Source organism: Drosophila arizonae, chromosome 5 (assembly GCF_054131065.1).
Source record: "Drosophila arizonae isolate 15081-1271.41 chromosome 5, UAZ_ARI_1.0, whole genome shotgun sequence".
Taxonomy (NCBI): domain Eukaryota; kingdom Metazoa; phylum Arthropoda; class Insecta; order Diptera; family Drosophilidae; genus Drosophila; species Drosophila arizonae.
In genome coordinates this window covers 12,181,204-12,194,375 of record NC_142925.1, presented here as the reverse complement: position 1 = coordinate 12,194,375, position 13,172 = coordinate 12,181,204, and the positions used below count along the sequence as shown (strand labels likewise).

At 44.2% G+C, this 13,172-nt stretch overlaps 7 protein-coding genes across 8 annotated transcripts in view; 2 read left to right on the top strand and 5 right to left on the bottom strand.

Moving 5' to 3' along the window:
- Positions 1 to 461, bottom strand: part of apt (apontic) — a 47,523-nt gene extending 47,062 nt beyond the window's left edge. Inside the window, exon 1 of one of the 2 annotated variants that reach the window (XM_018012905.2) lies at positions 304 to 461. In XM_018012905.2, the coding sequence (XP_017868394.1) occupies positions 304 to 318 (15 nt within the window). In that variant the 5' untranslated portion in view covers positions 319 to 461. The remainder of the gene's footprint in view (positions 1 to 303) is intronic. The other variant, XM_089470592.1, reaches the window with a different exon arrangement.
- Positions 462 to 490: 29 nt separating this feature from the next.
- On the bottom strand, positions 491 to 1,200 carry LOC108617194 (uncharacterized). The gene has a single exon (XM_018012909.2). The coding sequence runs from the start codon at positions 1,198 to 1,200 to the stop codon at positions 571 to 573; it is 630 nt and encodes a 209-aa protein (XP_017868398.1). The 3' UTR covers positions 491 to 570.
- Pi3K59F (phosphatidylinositol 3-kinase 59F) lies at positions 1,200 to 4,658 on the bottom strand. The gene is made up of 7 exons (XM_018012904.2): positions 4,498 to 4,658; positions 3,821 to 4,442; positions 3,665 to 3,760; positions 3,526 to 3,611; positions 2,583 to 3,457; positions 2,245 to 2,518; positions 1,200 to 2,186 (listed from the first exon to the last, which is right to left on the bottom strand). Exons 1-7 carry the CDS (start codon positions 4,566 to 4,568, stop codon positions 1,379 to 1,381), a joined length of 2,832 nt encoding a protein of 943 aa, XP_017868393.1. The 5' UTR covers positions 4,569 to 4,658; the 3' UTR covers positions 1,200 to 1,378.
- A 33-nt stretch (positions 4,659 to 4,691) lies between these two features.
- Positions 4,692 to 5,775, top strand: Rrp4 (exosome complex component Rrp4). Its single transcript, XM_018012908.2, has 2 exons — positions 4,692 to 5,233; positions 5,289 to 5,775. Exons 1-2 carry the CDS (start codon positions 4,787 to 4,789, stop codon positions 5,742 to 5,744), a joined length of 903 nt encoding a protein of 300 aa, XP_017868397.1. The 5' UTR covers positions 4,692 to 4,786; the 3' UTR covers positions 5,745 to 5,775.
- A 558-nt stretch (positions 5,776 to 6,333) lies between these two features.
- Positions 6,334 to 12,346, top strand: pita (zinc finger protein pita). Its single transcript, XM_089470590.1, has 3 exons — positions 6,334 to 6,681; positions 9,194 to 10,315; positions 10,381 to 12,346. Exons 1-3 carry the CDS (start codon positions 6,517 to 6,519, stop codon positions 11,284 to 11,286), a joined length of 2,193 nt encoding a protein of 730 aa, XP_089326716.1. The 5' UTR covers positions 6,334 to 6,516; the 3' UTR covers positions 11,287 to 12,346.
- Dcp-1 (Death caspase-1) lies at positions 7,052 to 9,089 on the bottom strand. Its single transcript, XM_018009970.2, has 3 exons — positions 8,533 to 9,089; positions 7,571 to 8,124; positions 7,052 to 7,506 (listed from the first exon to the last, which is right to left on the bottom strand). The coding sequence occupies exons 1-3, from the start codon at positions 8,676 to 8,678 to the stop codon at positions 7,250 to 7,252; spliced, it is 957 nt and encodes a 318-aa protein (XP_017865459.1). The 5' UTR covers positions 8,679 to 9,089; the 3' UTR covers positions 7,052 to 7,249.
- On the bottom strand, positions 11,674 to 12,386 carry levy (cytochrome c oxidase subunit 6A levy). Its single transcript, XM_018009982.2, has 2 exons — positions 12,205 to 12,386; positions 11,674 to 12,079 (listed from the first exon to the last, which is right to left on the bottom strand). Exons 1-2 carry the CDS (start codon positions 12,299 to 12,301, stop codon positions 11,847 to 11,849), a joined length of 330 nt encoding a protein of 109 aa, XP_017865471.1. The 5' UTR covers positions 12,302 to 12,386; the 3' UTR covers positions 11,674 to 11,846.
- Between the last annotated feature and the right edge of the window lie 786 nt (positions 12,387 to 13,172).

Genomic DNA, 13,172 nt, shown 5'->3' with positions numbered 1-13,172 from the left:
AGACCAATTCTGTTCCATTGAGCAGCAGTTGGAGGTCGGCATGCCAACGCTGCGGTGCCTGCCGACTGCAGCTGCAATGCGGGCTATTTGGTCTGAAACTTTAGTAGCCTCTGCTAACTTTGAGCAAAAACTTTTGATACGAGTACCTGCCACTAACTAAGCACAATTCTATACACGCACATTAGGCAAAAAGTTGGCACACGAAACCACCACGCATAGAAATTGAACTATGAAAATCCAAAAACTTTGCAGACAGAAATTTCTAGGAAACTGCACTCGAATAAAACAAACGCTCACACTTACCGCACCGCTTGCCATTTGGTTGTAGTACGTTGATGTTTGTAGTTGTTATTAAAGTTGTACTAATCACAAACCACTCTAATTTCTCACGAAACGTTACAAATTTTGCACACACCAAATTACACACTAAAACACTAAAAATATTACAATAACAATGGTCCATAACCAAAAGTTTCAAAACAGCTGTAAATTTGGGCGCGCAAAAGCACAGGGCTGTTATGACAAACAGCTGGTACGACCAATTTATCGATAGTGCGTGAAAAGAAACGTTTATAATTTAAACATCGTTGACATTCTTCTCCTCTGTGACGGGGGTTTTATGTGAGCTTTCTTCTTTATGTTGGCTGAGAGCAATTTGAACCAACGATAGCGGCTAACATAGCGCTCAAATGACTTGCTTATAAAATATAATTTAAGTCGGCGCCTGCTGCGCACCTTCTCATTATCCTTGTCCCTAACTGTTCTGCGATTGAAAACCATGTCCAGGGCAAAGGAACAATGCAGATAATAGAGGCCAACAGCGAACCAGGCCCAAGTGGCGTTGCTTTTGCAACAGACGAGAAAGGCATATTTTTCCTGCTCCTGTTCCCTAAGAAAAGACATCAGCTGATTATGTTCAAGCAAATACATGTGCACGTAGACGGTTATCATATTCAACGTGCCCATTGTGCCGCTCATCAAGGCCTCGACACGGTGCGCGACTCGTTCGTAGAATAGAGATCCTACCAATCCGGCCACGCCCAAAAGGACGCCACTAGCATAAGTAGCGCACAATATAAAAACGTTGGGAATCTCATGCTCCAAGTAGCAGAATAGGTGTCTGTAGCAGCAAGCCGAGCTTAGAAAGATTTCCAATATCTTGAATAGCGCCCACACGGGCTTCTTGGAGCGATTATGCATTATTTTTCAGATTTATATATTTGTATCTTTATAAATACATAGACATATAGTATATGTACATATATTGTTATATAGTACACAGTTGACTGTAGATAAGGCGCTTATACCTTGCCTACTGTGATTACTTACTGTACTAAAATAAACTTAAAACAAGTTAAATTATTAAAATTATAAATATTTACTTCCGCCAGTATTGCGTTATCCGATGAATCTGCTCGACCAGCGCAGGCATCACAGCTGTTATGGATATGTCCAGCAGACTCTGCAAGTGCTGGACCGCCTCCTCGTCGGAGAGGCCCAGCTGCAGGTTCTCCTCCACTTTCTTGACGGCCTTGTCCGGCTCCAGGGCAATATCGGGCACTGTGGCATCCACCATGAGCGAGAACAGATTAAGCATCACATTGGCATGCCGGCGCAAATGCAAATACGCCGTATAGCACTGCTTGCGGAATTCGTGATAGTGATCCGAGCTGACACCGCCCATGGCTTCGACCATTTCTTTGCTCAGCTTCATGGGTGGTGGCATGGGCTTCGGATCGCGTCCAAGAATATAGCCAAAATCGATATGGAACAGCTTGCCATTGCTGGTTAGCAGCAGATTGTCCAAATGTCGATCGCCCACGCCCAGCAAATATGTGATGACACAGTAGCCCGCACAGCTCTTAATGTATGTGTCCATGACCTCGGAGGAGATGCCAAACGGGCCGCTATCGCAGGGATTGTGGCGCTTGAAGAAGTTAAGTATGTTGCCCTCACGGGCGAGCACCTCGGCCACGGTGCACGAGTCGATGTACTGAAGGAAGCCATGCTTGGAGCTGGTTGCCAGCACTTTATACGGCGTCAGTTTGAGATCAAGATTCTCTCGCCGTAACAGCTTGTCCATCAGCGTAATCATTTGCAGTATGAGCTGATCCTGGCGCAAATCATCGCCATGCTTAAAAATGGCCACATACTCGTGCTTAGCAATGGACGTAACAAACGTGAGTCTGTAACCAGGAAATGATTAGCATTTAGCAACTAGATCTATGAGCTGAATCCACTTACTTGGCTGGCATCAAGGCGCTCTTGAACAAGGATGTGCGCGTTGGTATTATTTTGGTTATATAGATCTCGGGGTCCAGGGGGAATGGGATTGGCTCAAAATTGGTAAAGTTCACCTTGAACATGACCTGATCGGCGAGCAGTTTTTGAAACTTTTCCGTTTTCTTGTTGCGATTGCCTGGCTCCTTGGCCACCAGCTTCACCAGCTTGACCAGCTCGTCGATGAAGCACTGCTGCTTGCGAAGATTGTGGGAAATGCCGCGCAAGTGGAAGTTACCTATATGCGAGATATGGAGAGGGAACAATAAAGAGGGCTACAAATTGACAGCAAATCTACGCACCGTTATCCAGCACCTTGAGGAATATGTTATAGACCATGGCATACATGTCGTGCGCGCGCTGATCCTGTTTACGCACCGACTCGACATCCTCCACCTCGATGGACAGATACCAGTACAAGTAGTTGGCCAGCGTGGCATTCTTGCAGGCGCGCTGTATGAGGAATGTGCACAGATTAACGGGCACGCCCTGACCCAGAAGCGTTGTGTTTGAATTGGATTGTGAGGCCATCGAGGCGGCGCTTACTTCGCCGCCATCGGCCCGGTCCATCCGCAGTGCCGGCGTGCTGGCCCTGATCGCCTGTGCGCTGGCACTGCTCGCCAACGTCGATTTTTCCACCTTGAGAGCTGTGAGCGCAGCACGCTGATTGGCGGGTATTACCGAAGCATGCAGAGCGCTGCTCGCTGCGCTCAGGTCGGAGATGCTGCTCTGGTCCAGCAGAGAGTCGCTCTCGTCCAGCAGCGAACAGCCCGCATCGCGCTCTGGCTCTGGTATGATGAGCTTGTGCAGCTGTAATACATTGCGTGGATCCTCATATTTGAGCGCCTGCACGAGCTGCAGCAAATAGAGCAAGAGATCCTCGTCGGGTGCCTGCGCCAGCCGACTGATCGCATACTTGCGGACCTCCGGGTGTGTAAACGTTGGACTGAGCAGCTCCAGCGCATCCTCCACATCCATGGGCGCCCAATTGGCCAGCATCCATAGAGCCTGAGTCACCTCATCGCTCATTTTCCAATTGATGCACTTCAGAAACTTTGTGAGCGCCTTTTTGTGCGTGGACAAATAGAAACGGAACTTCCACACCAAGTCCTGCTCCTCGCTGCTCAGCACATACGTCGGTGGATAGCAAACTATTTTGTGCAATTGATCACGAATGCTGGAGGTAGAATATATGGTATGTAATATTGGATTTGGAATACTCAATAGAATTTCATTAATGCATACATTGTGGTCGGCTTGGCATCCCGATCTGAAATACCAGAGCGCTCCGAACGAGCCAGACGATGATGTTTGCGCTCAACTAGATTTTCCTGCAATAAGAAAACTTTGAGTCAAATACTAAAAATAGCTTCGATATACTTACCATTTGAATCTCCGAATCCGGGACCAGAACTAACTTAGGTTTGGCTGGCAATTTATATTTGCTATCCACTTCTGGCTCAAAGTAGACAACTGAATACTACAAAATATAAAAAGACATTATTATATATTCTTATAGTACTTAAATAATATCCCTTACGGTGTACATATCATCCACGATAATTGTGGGAAACTCGATCATGAGGAACATGTAGTCGGACATGCGCTTCTCGCGCTCGTTAATCACTTCGATTTCACGGAATGTCAAACGATCCAGCCAGTCGACCTTCTGCACCTGGCCGTTGCGATGCTTTTTGGCCAACTTGCCAAGGCGCTGCATCTGCGATTTGGAGGATTCCTTGCCCTTGCCAGGGGTTTTGCTGGGAAAGTTGCCGTCACCCTCAACGCCCAACCAAACACGCAGATCGTACATGCCCTGACGGAACATGCCGTCCTTGCCAAACATGGAAATAGCAGTACCGCCAATCACCGTGGTCTGGCCAGCACCGGAGCAGTCGAGTATGGTCAGCACCAGCATGGCGCCCCGTGGCAAATCGGAGAATAACAATGGCAATGTCACCCACTCATTCCAGCTCCAGCGTTTGCTGAAGGCCTTGTATGAATTGTGCACAGGCAGGCAATAGGGATGTCCATCATTGTAAACTTGTAGTCGCACTTGGAACGAGGGGTATTCCTCCGAATAGAGGCCCGAGAAACGGAGTATGGGATCATCGAGCAATTTTTCGTAATCAGGCTGGCGTTTCTTGCCTTCGAGTGTGCCACTGTGAGAAAGAACATATTTTATTTAAAATCATTGGGTGTAGAGTGATAACTAACACTTTAATTTGGACACGTTCGTGTAGTGAGGAACTGTGTATATAGCGAAAATGATCATCAGGCTGATCCATTGCGACTATTTTTATTTTTCATCCACAAGCAGCTGCTTGATGACGAACCTATCAGCAAACAGCTGATTGAAATGCAAGTCTATCGATAATCTGCTTTTGTTGTGCTTATCGAAATGTTAAGTTAACAGAAGCACGCATTCTTAACAGAAGAAGAAGCAGAGCAGGCGCGAACACATTGGAACTGGAGGAACGAGGAAAGATTAAGCGCCTTCGTAAAGATGTCAACAAATGCAATGATAGACCTGGCGCTGGACCGCGTTGATTGGACTGCATTGGCCGATAACCAAGAGCAACTGCCTCGTATTTATACGCCTGGCGAGGTGCTGATGCCGGAAGCAGGCTTTATGCGCGGCCATGGCACCTTCGTGGAAGACGAAAACATAAAAGCCTCAGTGGCAGGTGTGATTGAGAAGGTGAACAAATTGATATCAGTCCGACCGCTTAAGAGTCGATATGTGGGCGAGATCGGCGATGTGGTAGTTGCACGTGTACTCGAAGTGGGTCAAAAACGTTGGCGAGTCGACACAAATTCACGTTTGGACTCATTGCTGCTGCTTTCTTCAGTAAATCTACCAGGCGGCGAGCTAAGGCGGAGGTCGGCAGAGGATGAACAAATGATGAGACGTTATCTGGACGAAGGGGATTTGATATCCGCAGAAGTGCAGGTCAGTAAGACGAAAGTAAATAAAATCTATATTTGACTTATTAAGTGTTTTGCAGAACGTCTTTGAGGAGGGCACATTGTCGCTATACACCCGCAGCTTAAAATATGGCAAACTTTCCCAGGGCATACTGGTCAAGGTTTTCCCAGCGCTTGTCAAACGGCGAAAGATGCATTTTCATAATCTGCCATGTGGTGCGTCCGTCATTCTTGGCAACAATGGCTACATCTGGATATCGCCCACAAAGACCGACGATCAGGTCGGCGGCGAGGGTGGCTTCGCCCAGAACTTGACGGAAGTGGTGCCACGCAACGAACGCGAGGTTATAGCACGCCTGCGCAACTGCATCCTGGCACTGGCCAAGTGTAAACTGATGTTATACGATACAAGCATTCAATACGCCTACGAGGAGTCGCTGAAATACGAATCCCGTGAGCTACTCCAGCAGCATGTAATCTTCGATATTGGCGAGCAGACGCAGGCTCGGCTCAGAGATGTAGATCTCATGGATTGATGCAAGGGCCAAAATAAAATATATTACTTAATCGATTTTTGTATTATTATTGCAAATTGCTGTCAGTCTGGCTCTGAGAGAAGTCCTTGGAGTTCGTATAGGTAGCCTGTTTTTCTAACCGACATACACATGTATATCGAGTGAATCAGCCGTTCAACCTCGTACAGAATGCATCTTGTATACCTTAATTATCAAGCTACCTGACTTGGCATATGGCTACCTGAGCTAATGGCATATACTTTCAAAGAATAATAGAAAACCGTCTGAATTGCCTGGAAAAAACTATCCAATTGAGTCAACTGAATTTTGTATATTTACTAAGTGAATAAAGATTGTTTGTCTCACTTTTATATTAATCAATTATTTATTGTAAAGCAAAAAATTGTCTATGATAGTTACAAATTTTTGTCAAGTCTCTAATCGATTATTTGACGCTTTACAGTTCTCTATAAAAAATATTTCATTTTCAGACCTGCATAACACCACGAATATGTGGTCAAAACAAAAATGATTTGTTTACTATGAATATTTAGTGTATTTGCCCTGCACCTATGTAGCAACGCTTTGTTGTAGCCGTCTGGCAGCGCCAATAAAAATGGCCTCCTTGCGTCAAAGGTGGCAGCTCTCTTCGAGGTTCGTGTATTGATGCAAGGCATTGTGTTTGTAATTTTTTTCTTATTTTTTTTGTTAATTTACAACAAAATAATTATAATCAACTACCTTGAGCGTGATTTAATTGCTACGTAAAGACAAAGACTATACAAATTTCGAGATGGCTGACATTGGCGTTGTGCGCGAAACTGAATTACGCAAAAAGGAAATATGCCGCTTCTGTCTGGTGCAACAAAGCAAACTTGCCTCAATTTACGTTGAAAACACACGCGTAAAGTCAACCGCGTCGCTGCCGCTGCAAATAATGGCCATAACATCTATAGAGGTAAGTCGCGATTTGGTTCTAGGTTACACTAAGCCATCATCTCTATTTGGCTGAACAATCAAAGAACTTAGCTAAGATGTTTGTCATCGCTGGTTGGTTTCTAAATAGCTGCGTTGGCGTCTTCGCTAACCTATTTGGCGGGCTTTTACATACAACATTTCGCGACAGCCAAGACAACCGTATTAGAAATGTTTTTATTTGTGAAAGAACGCGATAATGGGATAAACAAATCGCTCAAGTATAATATTTACCATTTTACCAATATGGCGACAACTGTACAAAAATTCACATACACAAATGCAGCTTGGCGCAATGCTGCCAGATCGCTGCTCAACTGGAGGGAACATTTAAAAATATAATTTAATTATACTTCAGTTTTCGTCTTTCATTTTATTTATGTTTGCATATCAAATATATACGTTTCTTGGTTCGCTTATCTATTCATATGTTTGTGTTGCTTAATCTATAAATATGATTCTGAAAATAATGGAAGATGGCATGGTTCTACCCAATAATTGCAACTTAATCTTAATTGGAATTTGTTGTGTAAGTCAATCAGCGGCGGTTGTTAGCCGGCCTGGCTGTAAGGGGGTTTGTCATTAAAGCGCAAAATGCGCGTCAACATTGACGTCACACATGGAATTTGCTTCTGACGATCCATCAACGGATTCGATGGCACGTTCGATTCGTAATCCACCGCCACACGTTGGCTAACAAAAGTCAGCAATGTGAGCATATTGTACTCCTTGCCATTTTCATTGAGCTCCTTTATGAGCGACTGTATGTACCATGAGCCGTTATCAGTGTTGCGCCACGAAAAGTATCCTGCAGCATAAAAGATTTGGCTATAGCAGCGTAACAATCTAATAATAATGATGATATAAATTACCTGGTATTGTTGAATATGAGAATAGAAAGTCGGCATGTGTAGGTATTTTGTAGCTCGTCGAGGAATCGCCATCCGTTTCAGTTTCCTTCACCATGGTCGTGCCCGGATCCAGTTTATCACCCTGACAGGCCTGTATGAAGAATAACTTCGGCTTTCCAGCTAGCGTGGGGCAATTGTTGGCGGTAAAATAGGTCCAGATGCTGTCCAGCCTGTACTGCACATCTTTGGCATAGAGGTGACCGTGCTCGCCATGGGACATCACCGCAATCACTATGCAATCGTTGTCAGTGTGATCCTTTGCAGCGGCCTTGCTCACAACATTGAGAATCTCGCTCAGGATGCAATCCTTGTGGACACTCACCTCGAAACCTAGACGTTCCAAGGCCTTGGTTAGCTGTTCGCTGTCCACATTGGTGCCGCGACGCGTTGACAGATAGGGTATAGTGAAATGTTCGTGATTGAAGATGAGGGCCTGTCCCCGGTGCTTATGATTCATATTATATTCCTTGGCGTATCGGTCGGTGGTCATACGAGCGACATATTTATTTATTGGGCTGATTCAACCAAAAGATAAAACAAATTCGTACTATCAGCAATTCGCTCATTATTATACATATAGAACTGTGATAGCCCATTAACAAATCTCACAATAAAGTACAGGAAACGGAGTGACTATTATCAATGCATACACAAGAGCACATGTATAACTTGCAGAACACTCTGCAAATTATATTTTATATAAGACTCGATTAAAGTCGATTGCTTATCAAAGCTTTGAAAACTCGTTTTTATAAAGATATACATATTACAAATTTCATGTTGTTGCCCAAATAGCGTAAGAGCTACGTGACTTACAAATACATATGTATATCTCAACACGATCATTACACCCTTTTCAGCATACACGGCTTAGGGTATATACATGCATATGTATGTACATATATAAAAAAAAAAACACTTACGCTGCGACGGCATTGGCTGCACCACCGCTTCGCACAGAATTTGTGCTGGCTTCTCCTTTTGCGTCGATGGTATCAGCATTGTTGTTTATTTTGCCGCTGTCAAGGTCGAGAGAGCCAAAGGATCTAATTTTCCATTCGTCCGTCATTTTACTTGTTGTTGTTCCTCTTCGATTATTTCGTTCTTTCTTCTCTATCCCTGCACTCGCGCTTGTGTGCGTTTCTCCTTGTTGTGTTGCTTTTGTTCTGCTTATTCAATTGTTGCGCCCTTTCCACTAGCCGAGTACTTTATATATAAATGTGTGTGTGTTTGCTTGCACTGATTTAAGATTAGTTTTTGCACTGTAAACAGCTGTTCTTATTACGTTTGCCACGTGACCAACAGTTATAATTTGTATTTTATTAAGAATAACATAAATATCCTTTTATGGTTAACCGCGTTTAATCAATCAATTAATAAATGCGGCGTAGAGCGAACTCTGCACTCACGAAAACAAATCGTGCGAGTGCACTTGTAGTTGTGCAGCGCTTGCCGCCAACTGCATAAGACGTTGCCACCTTTGCCGCTGGAGTGGTCAGAGCGCATGCGCGGTGCTGCCACTTGAATATGTTTTACCATTCACATGTAAACGCATTTATTTATTTATTGTTTTTAAATAAACAGGTCCAGAGCAATGATGGAATGCCCAGCTATATTTGTTTGGACTGTCGTCTGCTTTTCGAGCACTGCTACCGCTTCAAGCAGATGTGTAAAAATGCGGACACTCTACTGCGACAATATCCGCTAACAGGCAAATGGCCTGAGCCACTGGAGAAGCCGCGTGCTCCATTGATAGCCAATCAAATGGTTGCAGCTAAGAAGGACTCTGCAGAAATGCAACCCAAAAAGCTTCTCAACTCTATGGCCAAATCTAATAATGTCCAGATTGAAAGCGTGCAGGTATTGGAAACCAGCTGTCTCACCAAGAAGCTGCTCAACTCGGGTGCAGTGAGCTCTGCTGAGCCACCGATTCCTCCAAGAGCATCTCCGGCAAAACGCGCACAGGCGAAGTCATATGAAGTGAAAGTAGAGAACAATCAGGAGCTTTCTATGGACGATGTGCACAATCTACTGGCCGATATGGCTGACGAACTAGATCTGAGCGACGTAACGCCTGCTCCTGCGACGCCTTCGGCTAAGAAGCCAAAGGTGCTCAACAAATCGTCGATGCGACTGCTTAACAAAGGTGCCACCACACCATCCGAGCCTCGCCTGGCCACGCCACAAATAAAGCACTACGAGGATGGCAACGTGGCGCTTGTTACGGAAATACTAGATGCGGATGCAATCGAATCAAATGATCCGGCTACAGATCCGATCAAAAATGCAGCGCCCGTAGCGACAAACGTCTTTCCATGTCCGCACTGTGATCGCTCGTTTCCATTGATGCAGCTGCTCGACATACATGTTGTCAATCATTCTCGCACACGCAGCTTCCAGTGTCCCGAGTGTGACAAGAGCTTCTTCTCCAAATACGATCTGCAGAAGCACAACTTTATACACACAGGCGAGCGTCCATACAAGTGCAGCGTCTGTGAGAAGGCCTTCACTCGTCGTGCCCTGCTGCATCGGCACGAGCGCACCCACACCGAGGTGCCCAAGTTCATATGTGTTTACTGCGAGAAGCCGTTCATCTCACGCAAAGAGATGGAGAAGCATGCAGAGCGCCACACCAAGAAGAGACCGTTCCAGTGTGGTGTGTGTCAAAAGGCGTTCGCTTTTAAGCAGGGCCTGGAACGACACGAAGTGAGTGCAAATTGAGAGTCGTCTTTATGTATGTGTGTGTGATACATCTTTATGTTTCTCTTCAGGTCATTCATAGCACTAATCTGCCGTTCCCGTGCCAGTACTGCAGTCGGAGCTTTGTGACCGCTGGCAAGCTGGCGCGTCATCTGGTTGCGCATGCCGGCAAGCGTGTTTATCCATGCAAGTATTGTAACAAGTCGTACCTGCTGTCGCACCACCTGTCGCGGCATCTGCGCATGCACAAGCAGGCCGTGGTGGCCTCATTTACGTGCAGCATTTGCAAGGACACGCATCCCACTTACGACAGTCTTGTGGAGCACTCGGCCATCCATGCCAGCATCTCGTTGGTCTGTCCGCTGTGCCAGGCGAACATTGCAGACTTCGATAGCCTGGAGCCGCACATGCAGGCGCACAAGAAGAGCGAACGACACGCCTGCGAGTTTTGCGATTTAATATTCATGACCTCAGGCCAGTTGCAGAAACACATCGAGGACGATCACGTGGTGGACATGGTGCCCTATCAGAATGAAAACGAATATGAGCAGGGAGCCAGCAAAGAAGATGCCGAGGAGGAGTCCGAATTAATGGCAGAGCTATTGGGCGAGGAGTCGCAGACAGCTTCAAATGAATCCGTGACGCCACCGCAGTCAAAAATACGTAAACTCAATCCGAGTTCCAAGTCAGCGGATACCGAGAAAACCAAACAAGAGCCAACGTCAAAGAACATCAAAGACGAGCCGTCTTCGCCAGAGGTACTAAAAAGATCTCGCACATCAAAGTCACCCGCAGCTGCGTCCGTTTCGCCGGAAAACAAACGTCAGACGCGCCGGCAAGAGGCCAAAGAAAAAAATGTGAAACCAAGCGACTCGGGCAAAAGATTGACTAAGAAAGTTGCCGTAAGTCCGGAAAAACCGGGCTCCAAGCAAAAAAATGCAAAAGGCACAAGTTCAAAGCAACAGAGCTCCAAGTAGATTCGACCCGGATTCTATTGCTCTAAGAAACCGACGACAGCGACGTTTATAAACCCAGACTTGGTTGAAGCATAAGAATTATATTTTACATTTGGCGAATGTATAAATGGATTAATCACGAGTCATTTTCAATTTTTTTAAAAACAAGTTACGCATTTTTTAAAATTTACATCTAGTTTTGTTTATGTCCAGCTCGGATTCTCATATTTGAATAGTGAAGAGAAGTGGATGAAAATTGTACACAAAGAACGTAGTAACAAATAAATATTTAACTAAAAAAAAAAATTAGCAAGAGAGTCTGTCTACCCATTTATCATTCTATGAGACTATTTAGGCAATGCCTGGAAATCTATTTGAGATGATGCCTTAGCAAACCATTCTTGGGTCTTCTTATCCAGTTTGTCACTCTTTATTTAGTTAAGTTTATCGGGAGTGTTTGTGTGTATTTCCACATTAATTACAGCTAACAATATGTTTAAATACATCGAGTGTTATTTATTATAGCAGATATGGCAGATTACCAAGAGCTGCGACACCTTTACAAAGAGTGGTATAACCGCTTAGTGTTCATAACCATCGGGCAGAGCGTTGACATGGGGGTTGTGGAACAGGCTCTTGTTGCCCTCGCCCCAGGGGAAACGCTTCTCACGGCGACGCAGGTACTCGTACTTGACGAATTCCGGACGGGGGTGGTCGTGCTCCTCCTGGTGCTTCAGGTAGGCGTTCAGCATGCACAGACCAACTGCTGGCATGGCCACGAAGAAAGACAGACGCTTCCAGACCTTGTAGCCACCTGCCAAGAGATCAGATAATTAAGCAAATGTTCTCAACGATATTTTTTTAATGTTTTGGTGGAAACAACAAATTATATAACCTTAACCTATGAGGGAGGATATTATCGATTGTGGACATAGTTACCAGAATGTTCTCCAGCTACGGCGGCAGTGCCGGACATGTTTCTGGCGGCAATAACGCCAATTTGGCGACGAATCGCGTTGTTCAACACAAACGACATATTTACGTTGTAATTTATGTGCCTTATGTGATTTATAAATGAAAATTCACTCTTCTTCTTTTCTTTGACAGTCAGCTCTGTTCGTACGCCTGTTAAATTAACAGTCTGCCGTTCTGTTATTAACAGAAAGTATCAGCTGTCATCATTAAATTTTCAATGCTGCAAATATATAAATTAAAGATTTTAATTATTGAAAAGAAATATGTTAAAGGAGACTGAAATTAAGTTAATAGCTGAAAGCTGTTTGAAACAGAAGATAACAATAATTATTTTCTTAGGTGATATCGATATCATTTCAAAAAAAGAAGAAAAATACCAAAAATACCAGAGTCTTGGCTATTTTTAATACCATTTTTTTTTCAAATATAACGGCTTTGCTATGCCAGCTATGCCCAATATTATGCAGCTCTTTTTGTTTTTAGGTGTAAAAGAAATTAAAACTAAATTTATTAAAAGAAAAAAATTATTTAAACTCTTAATCATACCACAAAAGATAACAATATAAATAATCCATGTGCATCGCGAGATCTTGACAAACATTGGAATGTACTTGTTTTATCACTTGAGAATCCCAGGGGATTTTCTAAGCTAAACATCAGATGTTAATATAGAGAAAATTTGACAGACAATTTCGTTTGCACTTGGATATAAAATTAAGTCGGCGATTTAGCGAGAGAGTTAAATATATTAATTATCTAGGCAAATAATAGATTCAAACTCATATTTTTAATTTGTCTATACTTTCTGCCTCGAAGATGATATCTAAGATTCATGATTTGCGGAGCAACTGCAAGTCTTTCACTGCTCAATATTTGATCACGTTCATGCTGAAATGCCAAAAGAGACAAAAACGTGTCCAAAAGTAATCTTA